This window comes from Astatotilapia calliptera, chromosome 8, assembly GCF_900246225.1.
Source record: "Astatotilapia calliptera chromosome 8, fAstCal1.2, whole genome shotgun sequence".
Taxonomy (NCBI): domain Eukaryota; kingdom Metazoa; phylum Chordata; class Actinopteri; order Cichliformes; family Cichlidae; genus Astatotilapia; species Astatotilapia calliptera.
Genome location: NC_039309.1, coordinates 25,356,390 through 25,375,866, shown reverse-complemented (window position 1 = coordinate 25,375,866; position 19,477 = coordinate 25,356,390). Strand labels below are relative to the sequence as shown.

The 19,477-nt window shown below is 43.5% G+C and overlaps 1 protein-coding gene across 8 annotated transcripts in view; it reads right to left on the bottom strand.

Annotated features, from left to right (window-relative positions):
• Positions 1-19,477, bottom strand: part of LOC113027774 (rho GTPase-activating protein 21-like) — a 78,574-nt gene that overhangs the window by 21,173 nt on the left and 37,924 nt on the right. For 6 of the 8 annotated variants that reach the window (XM_026177571.1, XM_026177570.1, XM_026177572.1 and 3 more), the window contains exons 2-7: positions 16,437-16,628; positions 15,445-15,475; positions 14,841-14,933; positions 4,968-5,046; positions 4,809-4,869; positions 2,945-4,358 (exon numbers count right to left, since the gene is read on the bottom strand). In XM_026177571.1, coding sequence (XP_026033356.1) covers positions 2,945-4,358; positions 4,809-4,869; positions 4,968-5,046; positions 14,841-14,933; positions 15,445-15,475; positions 16,437-16,628 — 1,870 coding nt within the window. The remainder of the gene's footprint in view (positions 1-2,944; positions 4,359-4,808; positions 4,870-4,967; positions 5,047-14,840; positions 14,934-15,444; positions 15,476-16,436; positions 16,629-19,477) is intronic. The other 2 variants (XM_026177569.1, XM_026177568.1) reach the window with 2 other exon arrangements.

Genomic DNA, 19,477 nt, shown 5'->3' with positions numbered 1-19,477 from the left:
CACATAGCATGGGATTTTAGCCTGCCATGCTAACAAGGTCGTATGCTAAAACACTGCTTTAGATGTGCAATCTTATTAGACAGAAAGTATGTTCTTCTATAAAGAAGCATGAAGTTGAATACAAAAAACTGGAACTTACTATTATAGTCACGTATAGTCACTTTTGGAAAGCAGTAGATGACCTGTTCAGTAACTTTTTTTTCTTGCTCTCCTACTGAGCCTGAGATCTGGACTCAGTGATGTCTTGTGAAATGTACCTGAAACTCATCTAGAACTCTTTTTAGGCTCGCTTTTGTGTAATTTTTGTTTTGATTTGTTTCTTTAAACATTTTTGATGTGAAGCACTTTGTGATATTTATCTCGTTCTTAACATTACTTAAGAGTCTAATCTAGAAACATTTTTCACAAGAAGCTAGACTTGTTACACATTGTGACAAACACTTGTGACACAATAATAAAGTGACCATTACTACTGGATTAGATAATTATTTGCAACAATATGGATACAAAGTGTCTTCACCTCTTCCAGCTGACACACTTTATCACACAGCACTGCTGCAGACAGACAGGCACTCTCCTCCCCTGAGTAGCAGCTGAACTCATGAACAGGAGTTGATGTGCGCATCACTGAATAACACTTAATGGGTCAGTAAAGCTCCTGTTGTAACAACAGTGAGTCATAAATAGAATCACTAAATGTCAGCCTGGTCAGCACACACAGCAAACATAGGTTTTTAATAATTATCAATTATTCACTAGCCATGTTAGCTGTCTTTTAAATTTCATCAAAGTAGCAGCTAGTTGCTATGGCTAATAATAAAATGTTATTTGTTCCAGTGAATCTATATGCATGACAATATTGACAAACAACGTGGTATTAGGGAGACTTTCCTGATTCCAACATTTTGTTTGGGCTTTTTTTGTTTGCTGCCAGGAGGATCTTAAAACAGTATTTGTTGGTAAAAAAAAAAAAAAAGAAAAAAAATGTATATTTGAGTTAAGCAGCAAACAATGTTCAAATTCAGCCTCATTATTAGGTATGTTCAGTTTAAGATGGTTTATGGTCAGGCAATTTTTTTGTGTAGGCTGTAAGGTAGGAAAACTGGAAAATCACCCATGGAAGCTATTTTTTTTTTTAAATTCTTATTGTTGAGTCATGAACACGACCTTAACTGAGGCAAGCGAGGCCTTTTTGAATTAACATGGTGGTCTGTTGCAAACGTCATAGATTGCTTAGAGTCAGACCTACTTTTTAGCTGTTGTTTTTTTGTGTCTTCTTGTTTCAGCCAAAGTTACCATCTGTTATGATTCGGCACCTCTGATACAGCGCATCTATGCAGCAGTGCATTCAGGACTGGTCAGCGCTTTGTTTTTTCAAACTTGTGAAGCCAGACGAGCCAACAGCACCGGAGGGCTACGCAATCTTCAGAGCCAGGTATAATGCACAGGAGCGTGGCAAGATCCACGGAAGAATGACTTCACACAATTTAAATTATTTATTTAAATATCACATTTAAAAATGTGATATTGTGATATCATTGCTGTTGTCCCACGATACCTGTGGAATCGAGGATTGTTGTAAAACAAAAACAGTGTTGAGTAAAACTAGACCCCGAAAGAGGAGATACTAGCAGCTGGTGATGTGCAACCTAAATGTAAACACGACTCTTGTGTTTGCTAGTTGCACTCCATACGATAGGAAGAGCAGATGATGGATGAAAGCTACTGATGCTGATGGGCTTTAGGCAGCTGGTTAAAAGCTCGACCATGATTTAACATCACAAAAACCATTTTTCAGTTTCAATTTTGTGACAATTATGTGACAATATTGTGGCTCCTGTAAAGCCTGAAAAGGTAAGAGGTTAAGTTACTTCACTTATTATTGAATTTAACTGTAAAGCAGTTATTTTATATTTTTACTTCGTTTTTTAGGGGGAACAACCAACCAACCAACCAACCAACCAACCAACCAAACAAACAAACAAAAACCTACCTAAATAATTTTTAGGCCTACATTTGATTTATGCCTTGCCACTAGGTGTAATACTGCTGCTGCTGACACCATGGTTAAATAGATTAGGCAGTGTGTAACTCAATAAAAAAGGGTGGAAAAAATGCCCTGTATTTATTTATCGTGGCTCAAGAGTTGGGAGTTCGTCTTGTAATCGGAAGGTTGCCGGTTCGAGCCCCGGCTTGGACATTCTCGGTCTTTGTGTCCTTGGGCAAGACACTTCACCCGTTGCCTACTGGTGGTGGTCAGAGGGCCCGGTGGCGCCAGTGTCCGGCAGCCTCGCCTCTGTCAGTGCGCCCCAGGGTGGCTGTGGCTACAATGTAGCTGCCATCACCAGTGTGTGAATGTGTGGATGACTGGATATGTAAAGCGCTTTGGGGTCCTTAGGGACTAGAAAAGCGCTATATAAATACAGGCCATTTACCATTTTACCATTTACTCACACATATAAATGTGACCTGGTGCTCCATGCTGCAAACGTCAGTGAAACATTGTTGGTTTTTTTGGTTTTTTTTTACTATATTGACAAAAATACTTTTACTGCAACTTTTCTTGAAATATTGTGATATAATTTTGATAAATGGTAAAAAGACTGGCACTCACAGTGCTTTTGAGACAATGCTGCTGAGCTATTTGCCTAGCTGACAGGATCTTAAAGATTATTTGTGCCTTCAGTGGCATTTTTTGTAAGTTTTGTGAACTAACCCTCAAGTTTTAGTTTTGGATCAAATATTAAAGATCTCTTTGATATATTTTATTTCTCTCCATCTGTCAGCAGACTAGACAAGAAATGTTGAGAATAATGAATAATGACATAAAATAGCACTTTTAACATTGTTGTAAATATCCAATTTAAAAGCATTCATTATAACCTTTAAATTTGTTACAATCTGACACCGTATAACTATGCAAGTTTGAGGAAAGGTTACTAACCTATGAAGGGAATAGAGGATAAGGAATCAAATACATTCTGTGCCAGGTTGCCGCTGGACCTGCGGTTGGGAATAGTCTCTGCAGGAACAGGAGAGGTGCAGAGTGTCAAACCAGGCAGCTCTGTGGACTCCACAGGTGTGTTGTAGTTCGAATGTTGCAGAGTCTGAATGGGTGTATGACGACCTGGAGGCAGCTTCTGCCTTAGGACCACCTCTTGAGTCACGGATACAGGGGAGATGACTTCTCGGTGCTCCCCAAGCTCCATTATCTCCTCCTCTGATGCAGACTGAGGGGTAATGAACTTGGACCCTACATCAGTATCAGCAGGGCTGTCTCTGGTTGCAGGCCTCCAGTCAAGGTGAGGGCTGCTGTAGCCAGGCTCTCTAAAGGAGTGGGCTTGCTGAAAGACATGACCAGCTTTGTGGGAAAAAGTAGGGCTGTAGCTTTTGTAGCCCACTTGCTCTTCCTCTCTTCCTCTCCTTTTCTGGGGCTCTGCTACTTGCTGACCTGACTGTCTCTCACTGGGAGGCCCTGTAGAAGCAGTTGTGATAGATGATTTTCCTGTGCTTTGGTGCTGAGGTTCTGAGGTTCTCAGGTCTTTTTGTATGTTGAATTTTATCATGTTGGAGCTTTGTGAAGTCTGTTCAGAATGTGGACTGACCAGAGCGGAGGCTTGGGCCAGTGTTTCCATAGAACGTCCGTAGTTGTGCTCATATTCGGCATAGGCTGCCAGCAGGGTCTCTGAACAGGACTTCTTTGCTGGTCCTGATGAACTACCACAGCTGCTGAACCAACAGGAATAGTGGGCAGCAGCAGCTGCCTGGTGATGCAGGAAGGTTTCTCTTCTCCGTTGCTCTAAAGAAGCCACAGCAGTAGCTGATGGTTTGGGAGTAACTGTTAAGCCCAACCCCAGCTCAGCTAAATGATCCTGAGATATACTGCGATACTGGGGTGAGATGCATTCTGTGCCATGAATGTGGCTATAGTCTGACAGTTGCTGGTGGTAGAGGGTGCCAACATGAACATGGGCAGGAGCTTTCCGAGGTGGAGGTAGAGTTGCAGAAGCGATGGCTGCATTGTGGTTAACAAAGTGAAAGTCCAGTGCAGTAACGGCAGATGAGGACCGTCCGCGGTGTCCCCCCAATGGGGCAAATCGAACGCTTGGATCCTCAGGACTCCTAAACCAACACTCGGGGGGAGTAGAAGCAGCAGGGCGGCGGTTGTCTAATGGTGGGGTGACAGGGCTGGCTCGACACTGCCAGTTGTCAAGGGAGCTGTAAATGTTGCGGCTAGTCTGTGAGGAAGTAGAGCTGGGCTTGTTTGACGGATAGTAAGGAGGTGGTGGCTCTGGGAGGTTTCGGGCTTTACCTGAGTATGGCTCATTGCCTTTCATGTAGGCGTCCTTGGAGTATGCCTGAGGACAGCAGGGGGGAGGAGACAATGTAAAATCGAAATACAGGATGAACAGCAGGGGCAGCAAGAGGGCAGAGTGGGCAAAGTCAGTCAGGATGCACTATGCAGCACTTTTTCTGGCTTTTTGTCTGTAAATCTTTACCGTACAACCAACATTGGAACCCAGCTTGTAAAACTTCAAAGCATTTTCAACAGGTTCTTTGTTGGGTGATCTATTTTTATCTCATCCCCTTCTCTTTTAACAGAATTAATTAATTACACAGTTACCTGTGCATGCCAGCTGATAATGAAGTCCTTTCTGTCCATGCACAAACATTTGAACAGTTTCTGAATGAACTGAAGCAGAAATTTAAACCCCTGTTGTTACACTGATGGCTAGCTCACTGATGGTTACACAAGTCACAAGGGAAAAGAAGAGAAGAAGAGAATATTAAAGAAAGACTATACTCACACTTACCAACTGCAACACATCCTCATCTTTTGGCATAATAGAGAGCTCCAGAATGTTTTCACTACAAAAAAATAATAAATAATACCATAAAAATGAGTCTAATCCTTGATAAAGAATTTAGATGTAATCAATGAGATGTAAAAAAAAAAAATCTCCAACCTGTTTTGGATGAGTGCTATAACCTGAGAGTAGGTTTTCCCCAGAATGCTCTGCCCATTCACCTTCACCAGTCTGTCCCCTGGAAGACACAAAGGCACACACACTAAGAGAGGAAAGGAAAAAAAAGTTGCATGCACAGGGTGTGTGGTTGGGTTACTAAAGGACCTAAAGTGTTCCCAGAAAATATCTCCCACACTATTAGACCACCAGCAGGCTGAACCATTAACATGAGGCAGGATAGATCGTTGCTTTCATGTTGTTTAAGCAAAATTCTCAGATCAGGCAACATTGTTGCAATCTTCTGTCGTCCAGTTATGGTGAGCTCATGCCAAAGCATCAACTCCCTGTTTGTAGCTGACAGGAATGGTGCACAGTGTGGTCTTCTGCTGCTGTAGTACATCTGCTTCAAGGTTTTGCGCATTTCGAGATGCTCTTTTGCATACCTTGTTTTAACGAGTGTTTATTTGAGTTACTGCAGTCCTAACATCTCAACCCAGTCTAGCCATTCACCACTTTTTCAAACATTGGCATTAAACTCTCTAGTTGTTGTGTGGGAACAGTTTCTGATTGTCAGCCGTTCAAATTTCAGCTAATGGTCTTGGCCGTATCTGCATGCCTATGTGCTGTGTTGTTGTTTTTACGTTAGCAATCAGTTGAACAGTGGCACTTGGCAAATGTCTTAGTAAGGCAAGGCAAGGCAAGGCAAGGCAAATTTATTTGTATAGCACAATTCAACAACAAGGTGATTCAAAGTGCTTTACAGAGACATTAGAAACAAAAACAAATAAAAAGCATGATTTAAAATTGATTAAAACAAGCAAACAAACAAACTAACTAAACACACACATTTCACACCTGTTCGCGCGATCTGAACCCTTATTGTAAGGGGAGCTACCAGTCCTTCTGTGGACGAGCTACTTTCTATTTTAAATTCCCTGAATTTAAAATACTCTCTAGACCCAGTTGGGGAGCTACCCAGAGCTCTAATCCCACACCTGAGGAGTGCTATATAGTAGTGTGTATATAGCACTCCTCTAGTCTTACTAACCACTCAAAGGGCTTTAGACTACATTTATTTGCATCAAATAGGTAAATCTATTGGTTCTTATATATAGCGCTTTGCTGCCTTCTACCTGAGAACTCAAAGCACTCTATCCAAGATGCCTCACTCACCCATTCATACAAAAACTATATTTCTATGATTAAGTGCTTTCTATCTATATTTCACACAGAGATTGTCATGGTCCCCGTGTCTGCCCAGCCGGCCCCGCAAGGCTACATGTGTTTTGTATTCTTTCTCTCCCTCTCCCTCTCTCCTCTCTGCCTGAGCGGAGCTCACTGCGGGCTCCCGCCCTTGGCCCACACACCTGTTCGCGATTAGCTGTCATTACCTGTCCACTATTTGAGGCTGGGATCTGCGTCCCAGCCTCAAATAGGGATCTGCGTCCTCTCGTCGCTGGATGATTGTGCGAGACACGTTAGTGATCCTCTCAGCTCCTGTGAATCTTTGCTTAAGTGTTTTGTGACTTGTGAGAAATTTCCCTCTCCTGTGTGATAGTTTTCCTCCCCGGACCTGTGACCTTCCTGCTGTGCAAACGTGTGTGAGTTTGGGCGTGAAGACGAGAACGAGTGTGAGAGAGCTTCCCCTTGGACCTTTGGAACCCTGGATTTCCCCCCTCACTGTATATATTCTGCACTGGTGTTATAAATAAACTGTGTTTGGAAACGTCAACCTGCTCTGCGCTTGAGTCCCTGCTGTCGACCGTGACAGAATCATCCAGCCAAGAAAATGGACTCAGCAGATTCGGCAACCTCGACCCCCACTCTTGCCACACTGGCAGCGATGCTGGAGCGACATGAACAAATGTTTATTCACATTCGGGCAGAGCTCACAAACCTCACGCAGGCTGTGGCCCAGCGAACACCTCTGCCGGCAACTCCACCCGCCGCCGCTCAGAAGGCGCCAGCTCCAGCAGTAAGTGCTACATCACCTGCTCCTACACCCGTTCAATCTGACAGATTTCTTCCTACACCGAGAACTTTCACTGGAGAGATTGATAAGTGCGCTGGTTTCCTCACTCAATGTGCCCTTCAGTTTCGCCAGCAGCCGCAAGCCTTTTCTAATGATGGTGCGAAAATCGCTTATTGTCCAGTTGCTCCAGGATCGTGCTCTGACCTGGGCACAAACTGTGCTTCACGTTAAGCCTGAAATCACTTTTTCTGATTTTCTCGATAAGTTTAAAAGTGTGTTTGACAGGGAATCCAGCCGTCGCTGGCCAACACTTACTCGCGCTCAAACAAGGTAAGCGGAGCATGGCCGATTTTTCTATTGATTTTTCTACTTTGGCTGAGCAGACGAAATGGGGGAAAGAGGCTCTTAAAAGTGCATTACTTGCTAATATTAATGATGGGATAAAAAATGAACTGATGCTTCGTGAACTGCCTTCCTCCCTAGATGCTCTTATGACCCTGTGTATTTGGGTGGATGACCGAGTATGCGCACACCAGAGTGCACACACACACGCTCGGGTCATGAGCCATTGGGTTTTCATGGGACCTCCACAACAGCCAGCGGGCTGCGCGACTCCGACACATGTTTCCGAACCTCTTTCATTTTCCCTCTCGTGCAATCACACGGAGAGGATTTGTTTTTTTTTCGTTTACAGCGCCACTCACCCCACTAGTGCTGGATCACCCCTGGCTTGTACTCCACAACCCGCACATTGACTGGGAAAAAGGTGACATAATGGGATGGAGTGTGAATTGTCACATGAACTGCCTCCGGGCAGCCACTCCACCCGTCCCACTTCCGCCCACTAACTCACCGCTCGGCTCCCCAGACCTCTCAGCGGTTCCGTGGGTTTATCATGATTTGCAGGATGTGTTTTGTAAAGATTGTGCGCAGTCCCCTCCCCCCCACCGCCCGTACGATTGCGCTTTCGATCTCCTTCCCGGAGTCCCGTTGCTTTCTAGCCGACTGTACAGCCTCTCCCAGCCTGAGAGAGATGCTATGGAACATTACATCACGGAGTCGCTTGCAGCGGGGTTGATTCGCCCCTCCTCTTCCCCTGTTGTGGCTGGTATTTTTTTGTGGACAAGAAGGATAAGTCGCTGTGCCCATGTATTGACTATTGGGGCCATAACCAGATCACTGTAAAGAACAAGTATCCTTTGCCGTTGCTTTCCTCTGCTTTTGAGCTGCTTCAGGGCATGACTGTCTTTACCAAACTAGACCTCCGCAACGCTTACCATCTGGTGCGCATCAGGGAGGGGGATGAGTAGAAGACTGCATTCAATACACACTTGGGCCTCTTTGAGTATCTCGTGATGCCTTTTGGTCTGATCAATGCTCCTGTGTTTCAAGCAATGGTTAATGATGTGCTTCGTGATTTTGTTAACTGATGTGTTTTTGTGTACTTGGATGACATTCTGATCTTTTCTAAGACAATCACGGAGCACCAAGTTCACGTGAGGCAGGTCCTGCAACGCCTCTTGGAAAACTGGCTCTTTGTGAAGTGGGAGTAGTGCGAGTTCCACGTGACCTCGGTGGCTTTTCTGGGCTATGTCATCAAGACGGGGAACTTAAGGACTAACCCGGAGAATGTGCGAGCAGTGGTGGAGTGGCCCACACCTCCTAATCGCTGGCAACTGCAACGCTTTATGGGATTCGCAAATTTCTACAGACAATTCATTCGTGACTTCAGCAGAATCGCTCTTCCTCTCTCTAAACTCACCTCTCCAAAAGTTCCTTTTCAGTGGGATTCCACTGCTCAGCAAGCCTTCACCCTGCTCAAAGAGAGATTCACCACTGCACCCATTCTCCGGCAACCGGACCTCACATGGCAGTTCGTTGTGGAAGTGGACGCATCGGACTCCGTGGTGGGGGCAGTCCTGTCCCAACAGGAGGACGGTAAGCTTCACCCCGTGCCTTCTATTCTTGCTGTCTTTCTCCCGCAGAATGTAACAATGACATCGGGGACCGGGAGCTCCTGGCCATCAAGCTTGCTCTGGAGGAGTGGAGACATTGGTTGGAGGGAGCAGCGCAGCCGTTCGTCATATGGACGGATCACAAAAATCTGGAATACCTTCACTCGGCCAGATGTCTCAATTCCCGGCAAGCCAGGTGGGCGCTGTGCTTTACTCGTTTTGACTTTACCATCACCTACAGGCCAGGGTCACGAAACGTGAAGCCAGACGCCCTGTCCCGGCAGTTCTCCGTCACGGGGGAGGAATCGGACCCCGGACCCGTTCTCCCGGCCACCTGTGTGATTGGAGCTGTTTCTTGGGAGATCGAGTCAATAATCCAGAAGACGCAAGAAACCGAACCAGATCCGGGAACCGGGCCGCCCGGCCGCCTCTTTGTTCCTTTAGCCGTCCGCCCTCAAATTATCCAGTGGGCTCACACCACCAGTTTTTCGTGCCATCCGGGGGTCCTCCGCACCATATCCTTCCTCCGACGCTACTTTTGGTGGCCCACCATGGCTAAGGATGCCCGGGAGTATGTATCAGCCTGTTCAACGTGTGCCCAGAACAAACTTTCCAGCCGTCCTCCACCAGGTCTTCTTCAGCCTCTTCCCACACTGGCCCATCCATGGTCGCACATCTCTCTGGATTTCATCACGGGTCTGCCGACCTCTGCAGGTAACACCACAATACTTACCATTGTTGACCATTTCTCTAAGGCTGCACACTTCGTTGCCCTCCTGAAGCGCCCCACTACCCTGGAGACGGCTCGGCTCCTCACCTCCCATGCGTTCAGGTTCCATGGGATCCCTGAGGACGTCATCTCGGACAGAGGGCCGCAGTTTACATCCCGAGTATGGAGGGAGTTCTGCTCCACGCTGGGGGCCAAGGTCAGTCTTTCTTCCGGATTCCATCCACAGAGTAACGGACAATTGGAGCGGGCCAACCAGGAGCTTGAAGCTGCCCTCCGCTGTGTCGCCTCACATAACCAATCAACCTGGAGTGAACAGCTTCCGTGGATTGAATACGCACACAACAGCCACATCTCTACCGCCACGGGCAAGTCTCCTTTTGAAGCGTCCCTGGGTTACCAGCTGCCTTTGCTGCCAGCGATCGAAGGTGAGCACACCATTCCCTCTGTGCAGGCTCACCTCCGTAGGTGCTGCCGTGCCTGGCATGCGACTCGGGCCACTCTACTCCGCACAGCAGAACGGAACAAGGCTCTCGCTGACCGTCGGACAACAGGTATGGCTGTCTACTGGTTTTGTGCCATTACGGACCGAATCCAAGAAACTGTCACCCCAGTTTATTGGTCCTTTTCCCATAGACGCCATTGTCAATCCTGTGTCTGTCTGTCTCAAACTGCCGCGCAACATGTGGATTCATAATGTCTGTCATGTGTCCCAGGTCAAGCCGGTGCTCTCCAGCCCATTGTGCCCTCCAGCTCGTTGTGCCCTCCTTACAGGCCCCCGCCACCACCCCTGGCTCGTGGATGGCCAGCTGGTTTACAATATCATCTGCATCATGGACTCCTGACGCCGGGGTAGAGGTTTTCAGTACCTGGTGGATTGGGAGGGCTACCGGCTAGAGGAACGTTCCTGGGTGCCTCGGGCGGCTATCCTGGATAAGGATATGCTTCGGGACTTCCATCGCAGGCATCCAGGTAAGCCTGGTGGGTCGTCGGGAGGCTCCCGTTGAGGGGTGGGGTACTGTCATGGTCCCCGTGTCTGCCCAGCCGGCCCCGCAAGGCTACATGTGTTTTGTATTCTTTCTCTCCCTCTCCCTCTCTCTGCCTGGGCGGAGCTCACTGCGGGCTCCCGCCCTTGGCCCACACACCTGTTCGTGATTAGCTGTCATTACCTGTCCACTATTTGAGGCTGGGACGCAGATCCTCTCGTCGCTGGATGATTGTGTGAGACACGTTAGTGATCCTCTCAGCTCCTGTGAATCTTTGCTTAAGTGTTTTGTGACTTGTGAGTAATTTCCCTCTCCTGTGTGATAGTTTTCCTCCCCGGACTTGTGACCATCCTGCTGTGCAAACGTGTGTGATTTGGGCGTGAAGACGAGAACGAGTGTGAGAGAGCTTCCCCTTGGACCTTTGGAACCCTGGATTTCCCCCCTCACTGTATATATTCTGCACTGGTGTTATAAATAAACTGTGTTTGGAAACGTCAACCTGCTCTGTGCTTGAGTCCCTGCTATCGACCGTGACAGAGATGGATATATCAAAAAGCAACTTAAAAATATGTGGCATGCAGACTGGAGCAGGCAGGGACTGAAACACCAGCCTTCCACTCAGTAGATGACCTGCTTTGCCTCCTGAGCTACAGCCACCCAAATTTGGTAACTTTTGAACCCATTTATTCATTGATAGTGTGTTATTAGTCTCTGAACAAACTTTTTTAAGTCTTACTACTCTATATTGCGAAGACAGGTAAAGACAAGAAATTTCAATCTGTCCATTCATCCATTTTCTTCCACTTATCCAATTCAGTTTGATGAGTGGACTGCAGGCTATTCCAGCTGCCATAGCGTGAGAGGCGGGTATACCCTGGACAGGTTGCAAGTATTTGCAGAGCTAACATAGGAAGAATGACAAACATTCACATTCACACCTATTTGTAATTTAGACTCAGGAATTGACCTAATATCACTGACTGCACATCTTTGGACACTGTAGTTCTCTTTCTTTCTGTTCTTGACATTGTTCCAAATACAAAATTAACATATACATGATATGATAACATACACATATAGGTGTGAATCTGTCATAAAATTACATTGTTATATGTTATTATAATAATTCAGTTTTAGATTATACCATAATCTTTTAATAAGATTTATGACTATGCCAGTAAATTTTATCCATGTTGACATGTATGACCCCAGACAGGTCCAAGACTAAACAACTATTCAGATCGTTACTGAGAATAGATCTGAATAGTTTTATAGGCTAATGATCGTGTACTTCATTCTATTGTCAAAGCTAGTGGTGGGCTATTATCGCATATTTTGTCTGGCTGTATTAAGATTAGGGATGGGTATCAAAAACCGGTTCTTGTTGAGAACCGGTTCCCACCGTTTCAATTCCTTGGAATTGTTTGCCATTTTTGCAAACGATTCCCTTATCGATTTATTCATTCATTCATTTAAGGGAGGAAACACTACAAATATGCAAAAGCACCAAAAAGACCAAGGAGATCATTGTAGATTTCCGGAAGAGGGGTCATAACAACCATCTGCCTCTCTTCATTGGCAGTGAGGCGGTGGAGAGGGTGAGCAGTTTTAAATTCTTGGGGGTAACTGTGACCGAGGACCTGTCCTGGGGCAACCATATCACCTCAGTTGTACGGACGGCCCAACAGCGCCTCTACTACCTGAGGAGACTGCGGAGCGCACACATTCCCAGATCTCTGATGTTGAACTTCTACAACTGTGCCATCAGCAGCGTTCTGACGTATGGATTTCTAGTGTGGTTCCCCAGCTGCACCAAGGCCGATCAGCAAGCACTCCAGCGGGTGGTGAAAGAAGCTGGCAGAATTATTGGAACAAGTCTGCCAGAGATCAGTAATATCTTCCCCACTCGCTGTCTGAGGAGGGTGCACAGTATCCTGCGGGACCAACATCACCCTGCGCGCCACCTTTTCCATCTGCTGCCCTCAGGGAGAAGGTACAGGTCTATACAGGCCAGAACATCCAGACTGGCCAACAGCCTGTATCCACAGGCTGTGAGGCTCCTGAACTCTCTGCCCCCCTCTCACGGACAATAACCATATCCAACTTCTTAATAGCAATGAACTGGTCTGCATTGGTGCATCATATCTTTATTCTCTTCCCCCTCCTGCCCCCCCCCTCTTTCTTAAATAGATAACTATCATATCTGATATCATATCTCACAGTACAATAATATTGAATGGGTTGCATTGTTGTATTTTGTCATGTTTCTCAGGTCTTTGTCTGAATTTCTACGAACATTATTGCTAAGGATTGTCTTATTGCATTGGAGTCACACTGGGTTAAATATGTACACTTGGGTTTTAAGGGGTATTTATTATTTTCTTCTTTTTTTTGGGTTGTATGGAAGCCCCAAACGCAATTTCATTGTTCTTGACAATGACAATAAATAAATAAATACTAAATACTAACTACATTTGCTGACAAAACACGTGATGACCTTAAATGAATGTCATGTTTTTAATTCCGCTCCGGACTCGTGAATCTCAACCCAGCAGCAGCGGTAACGTTTGCACGTCCTCTCCCGTTAATGCGGCAGGTAAATAATCAACTAACAGTGCATATTATGTTAGCGCGATCTGCCTTATTACAAACCTGCCATTACTGTGCATTTAGGTGACCATGATGAGACAGACAGAGTCTGGCTCAGATGCTAGCAGTTCTCGCTGCAGTCTACCGGTAGCGTCTCCTTTCAGGCCAGGATAGACGAATGTCACCGAGCAGTGACTCAGTTTGTGGTCAAAGGCTTGCACCCGTTTGCCACAGCAGATGCCCCCGATTTTCAGTAAGTGAATGTGTTTAATTGTAGGCAGGGACATTACTGGATATTCTTGTGTAGTTGCTACAGAATAATTTATGTTAAACTTTGTTATTGCTACAGACGAATATTTATTTTATTATTTTACATTTACAATTTTTTTTCCTGGGGACCCTGTGACACCCCATTGAAGAGCCGTAGGCTGGATCTCTTAAGGATCTCTTAAGATCTCACTGTTGGGTTTGTAAGGCCATGTTACTCCTAAATTTCTACCTTGTTCAAAGAGAAGATATAAAAAAGTTGCCCCTAACCCTTAGTGTTCTCCTTTTAAAAAAAAAAAAAAAAAGAATCGATAAGAGAATCGATAAAGAATCGAATCGTTAAACAGAATCGAAAATGGAATCGGAATCGTGAAAATCTTATCAATACCCATCCCTAATTAAGATGTTGTAATTAGGGCTGGGTATCGTCACTGATTTGATTGACTGATTAAATTCTGACTCACATTGTCCCGATTCGATTCAATTCAGTTCAATTCAATTCACTTCAATTTTGACTCAAACAGTTAGAAATATTATAATTATGATCATTTATCAGTACATATCCATAATTTTATATCTATGTAAGCAACAAAGCTGATGCTCATGAGACTTCATCAGAGGTCTTTGTCTCAAAGTAACTGACGATAAAACACAGAAAAACATGAAGGAGATTTTCCTGCCCTGTCTTTTTATAGCAAATAACCTTAAAAATATTCTGCAGTATATTGTGCATATGAACATTACCTGATGCTGCTGAAGTGAAGCAGAACTAAGGTACAAAGGTTTTATTAGAGACACAGCTAAGAGTTTTATAATTAGGTATAATTTGTAAAAGCTCAAATTTCTTCCGTACAGCAAGTATCCTTTGAATAGCAGAAATTTGAGGGTAATAACCAAGCACATAATGGAGGAAACAAAGATTTTTGATGGTAAACTAGTCTTGAAATAAACTGAGAGAGAGAGCTGTACAGGAAGTGTGATGGACTGATGACGATGTTCTTCTGCTGCTGGTTCAGTGAATTTTGGTCGGAGAGTGACGAAACCTGCAGCTTCAGAATCTGCGAGATGTCCCAGCGGCATGTCTGCGTATGTGCTGTTGGGTTGCGCTTTGTGTTTACATGTTTTTGCCGAATCCATTACCTGCTCTTTAATCATTCGCTGTTTTAGCTGCTTGGTGGTTGTTGAAATAGTTTTGTGAGCTTTAACCTGAGATTCCGGCATTTCTGGCAAAATACATTTATATTAGATTGGACAATCCAAAAACATAATGCCTCTAACCAAAGCTGTTACCGTCTGTTTTTAGGTAGCTGGAAATTTCACATTTTTAACCACAGAATGAAGTGTGTAATTCATGTTGTGAAGATGCATGTATCCTACCTGTACACAGTCCAGCTTGTTGGGCAGGACCATTTTCTTTCACACTCTTCACGAAGATCGTGTCCATTGGCTCCAACCAAGACCTCTGGCAACCTGGTTAAAGTACCATTAAAGCCCACAGTGTTATATCAGATCTAAGTAAATGTAAAAACAAACAAAATAAACCCGTATCCTCATTGTTTGTTGTTTGGGGAGCTGGTCTCCTAATAATTGGAAGGTTGGTGATTTGATCCTTGGCTGCCCCAGTCTGCATGTCAAGTATCCTTGGGCAAGACATTAACCCCTAGTTGCTCTCTAATGGATCACATGTGTGTGAATGTTGCACTTAAGCAGAGAAATACAATGTTGCAACTTCTATGAATGGGTGAATGAGGCATGCTGTATAAAGCGCTTTGAGTGCTCTGGGAGAGTACTAAAGCGCTATATAAGATCCAGTACATTTACCACATTACAAAACATAACACAATAGGGGCCCAAGGACATGTTGAGACACTTAGAAGTAATATTGATGTGATTCATTATATAAATCCGACCCCCTGTAAATGTGTAAACATTTGGAAAAAATGGGGGGTTGATTAAGTTAGCAGAAACAGCAAACACCTACCTTTTTCATTTCCATTTCCATTCTCTTCATCCTGTGAAAGAAACAGGGCAGGTGTTAAGATAAGAAAGACCACAGGGCACTGCTCCAGGTCTGGCTGCTGCTTCTCTGCCTCCATGGCATTCTGCCTGAGTTTCCCATAAACACACTCACACATTAACATGCTGCTTTCTGTCAGTTGGATTGGTGGTCTAATTGGTCCACATCGGGCTTTTGATACTATGCTGAATTATTTGATTCTTGACCTTGGCACCTAAAGCCCTATGTAAATACACTGAGCCCTGCTGCTACACCACACAAAAATGGCTAAACAATAAAAAATGTTCTAAATAAATTACTACTACTACGACTACTACTACTAATAATAATAATGATAATAATAATAATGATGATGATAATAATAATAAACACTGATTTAGTATTTTAGGACAACTCCTCACTCCCATTTTGCCACTTACCAAATGACATCATTAACATGATATTAATGATGTCTGTTAGTAGCTAAGAGAATGTCACTAGTCCTAATAAGCTAAAAAAAAATCCCAAAACAAATATGATATATGATATAGGTATATGGGGTTGAGTTATTCAGATTCAGACTTTTTAAGTTTAGTTTTGATTCCAGAAAACAATCAGTGCAAGATAAGTTGCTAAATGTGCTAGAATAACATAGGTAGTCTTACCAGAATGTTCAATAGTTGTTCCACACCTCATAAGTTACCAAAGTTTTATTTAACAAAATTCGATTGACCCTGTGAGCTCAAATTACTGTCAGGAAACCCCAATCCTAAATAACCCTAGGCAATCAGAATACGGAGTGTTGGTTTTAATAACAATTCTAACATACATCAAAATATATTCACATTTTATTAATAACAAGTCAGTTTTGCCATTTTTCAAAATATGGCTTAGACCTCAGAGAGTTAATGTAATGCAGATTTCAAATACAAGAAAAGTTCAAAGTTCAAGTGCATCTAATGAAAGCAGTATTTTACCTTAAGGTTATTGAGGAAGGACTTTGGTGGGTAGACAATAAAATGCCGCAGAGTAAAGCCAAATCCCTGTGAGTTCTTCTGCAGAAAAATTGTCCGTGGGCCATGCCACAATACGCCCTCCACCTCGCTTGATGATAGTGGCCGACACCTGTTCTCATTGGATGACAATATGCCATCTCTCTTCTCTTTAGCCTATAGAGGAGATGGAATAAATGTTTAGATCAGTAAACATTGGCTTCTCTTTTTCTCTCAAAAGGAAATCAAGACGGATGAAATGTTACTGTGTGAACTTTGAAGTGATGTTTATCACAAGTATCATTTTCAGGCCACAGAGTTGAACACATTTAAGGAAGCGTGAGTTGGTGGATGCGGGTGGTTCAGTAACTGAGGACACTGCCTGATCTGACCATTATAAAATCCAACCAATTGCAGGATGCATCATATTTTTAACAAAGAAACTTTACCAGTGACCTCACATATGATTCCACTTTTTACTTCCTGCCAACAATGGAAGAGTTAAAAATATATACCTATAAATAAGTCTTTAAACAACAGGAACATATCAGGGCTTGTAAACACACATCTGGAAAATAAGATAAACAACTGACAAAGGAGGTAAAGGGTTCAGAAGGTGAACGGTTTTACGTTTTACATTCTACATTTCTCCAGGACTGTAGCCCAACATCAAATCAGTTCAAGCAGGCGATGCACTATGTGTACTACATGATGTTTAAAGTTCATAAGGATATCCTGCATGTAAACATGCCTGGCCACTAAAGGTAAAATACACATCATCATTTGATTGTTAGGTTTGGGGAAATGAGTGAGAGCATAGCACATCATCTGATGCAACGTCTATTTGGCAGAAAGTGTAACTGAATGTAGAGATACGTTTAGGTGATTACCAATGATTTCCATTTACTGCTAAACACATTGGAAAGATCACATGGAAATTTTTCACAGAAGACAGTGATGGTGATGGCTATTAGATGGCGATTTTATTTAGTTTCATATAAGAACTGGAATGTAATAACTTTTATATGCATACTTTAAAAGCAATGCAACACTAGCACACTCTACAGCACTGAGCAGGTAGTTTCTGCTCAGGGCTTTCCATTGTTCACAGCCTTTCAGAACTCTGCCATGACAGAACAACAACAACAACAACAACAACAATAATAACTTTATTTGTATAGCACTTTTAAACACCAAAGCACTTCACAGTTTTAAAAAAAGCCACATACAGAAGTTAAGTAAACATGTTCAAACACGCATACAGTTGCAAACTATGACCAAAAATAAAAGGGAAAAGATTAAGGAAAGGTTAAGAACTGCTGAAAATTGGGTTTCAGCAGTCATTTTAAACAAATAACAGAGTCAGGCAAGCTGGTAACTGATCTCCTCTGATTGTAAAATTAGAGTGAGGGACAGTAAGAAAAGCCCTGGTTAGAGGATCAGAGAGGCTGGCTGCAGTGAAGGTCTCAGACGTTCTGCTGCTTAGCAGGGGCCTATCACTGTAGAGCTTTATCTCACTGGAAGTCAGTGAAGGAATCCGAGAATAGGTGTAAGGTATGCTATGAACCTGTAAACTTTAACACTAAAACTCCTGATTATTACTGGGTTGTAGTGGAGACACAGCTCTTGTTGGTGGCCATGACTATCAACATGAATATTCAATGGCTCAGTTTGATGCAGAAGCTGAAGTTTGTTACCTGCACACGTTTTAGAAAAAAAAGAAAATCTAACCTGAATTGAAATTAAAATTAATACTTTAACAATCCTGTTTTGCAGTGTGAGTCAGTGACTGGCTGCTCCTGTATAGGATTAGAACGATGCCACCTTATCCCATAGTCCAGCCAATAATGCGATTCACATTCGTATATACGCAGCTAATCCACGTCGTTGACAGGCTATGACAGCGTCCTTATGTGCCGACACTGGTGTTTTAGCGAGCAAAGCGGCTGATGTGGAGTGAAGCCACGTTAATGACAACGTGTACAACCATTGGAGATGTGAGCAGGACAGACGGAACAACTGACGGACAAAGTGTGGACTTTATACCAGTTTTTAAATTGTGTTGAGCGGCCACGTAAAACCAGAGTTATGATAAAAATATCTGCAATGTTTGTTTTTCTTCCTGAATACTATTGTTGATTATATTTACTGGAAGAAGAAACAGCAAAGGAAAGGAAAGCACTCTCCGCCTGTGAGCAAAAACAGCCTCCCTCCCCCAGCCTTTCCTATTGGTCGAAGAATGTACCATGTCGACCAATGCCATGTTGATATGGCAACATGGCATTTAGTTGTTTAGGAAGGGGGAACGTGGCGGTGTTTTGAGATGTGAGCACAAATCTTGTGTAGTTAGTGTGTAGTTAGTGTGTAGTGTGGTCAATAGTTTTGTTGTGTGTGTCAGAACAATGAGGCGACTGCTGAATGTTACAGGTGTTACAGGAGTGATACATCTCCTGTTGTCAGGCCTGCAGGTATCAGGCTGTTCACTCCTTTATCTCATAGTGGACAGAAATTATTTTTTGGAGTGGCACAAATAATTTGTGTGGCATCAGATTTGATGCAGAACAGCTGATTGTTCTGTAAATAGTTTGAAATGTTTATTTTAAAAACCGCCTTGGCTGCATTTTTAGGTAAACAGCTGCAAAAAACTTTGTTGTTTGCATAACTCAGTTACTTGGTCATTATATACTGTATTTTGCAGACAGAGAGTTACAGGACTCTCTCCCAGACCACAGACTCAGACTCATAATACAAGTCAGAGCTTTATAAAAAAAAAAAAGAAGTTGTTGGAGTTCAAGTTATTTTTACTTCCAATAGTGTTAACATACTACAAAGGTCATGAACAAGATTTTTTTTAAATTTTCATTGTAAGTGGGATAAAGCACTTAATTAAAACTAGTCTAACATAAATGTAAATGCTGTAATTTGACTATTTCAATAAACCACGTGACTTGGATGGATTCGATGCTGGCGTGACCACGTCTGCTGTTGCTCACAGTGGTCCAAGTGTCCGCTCAGGGAGTTTGTGT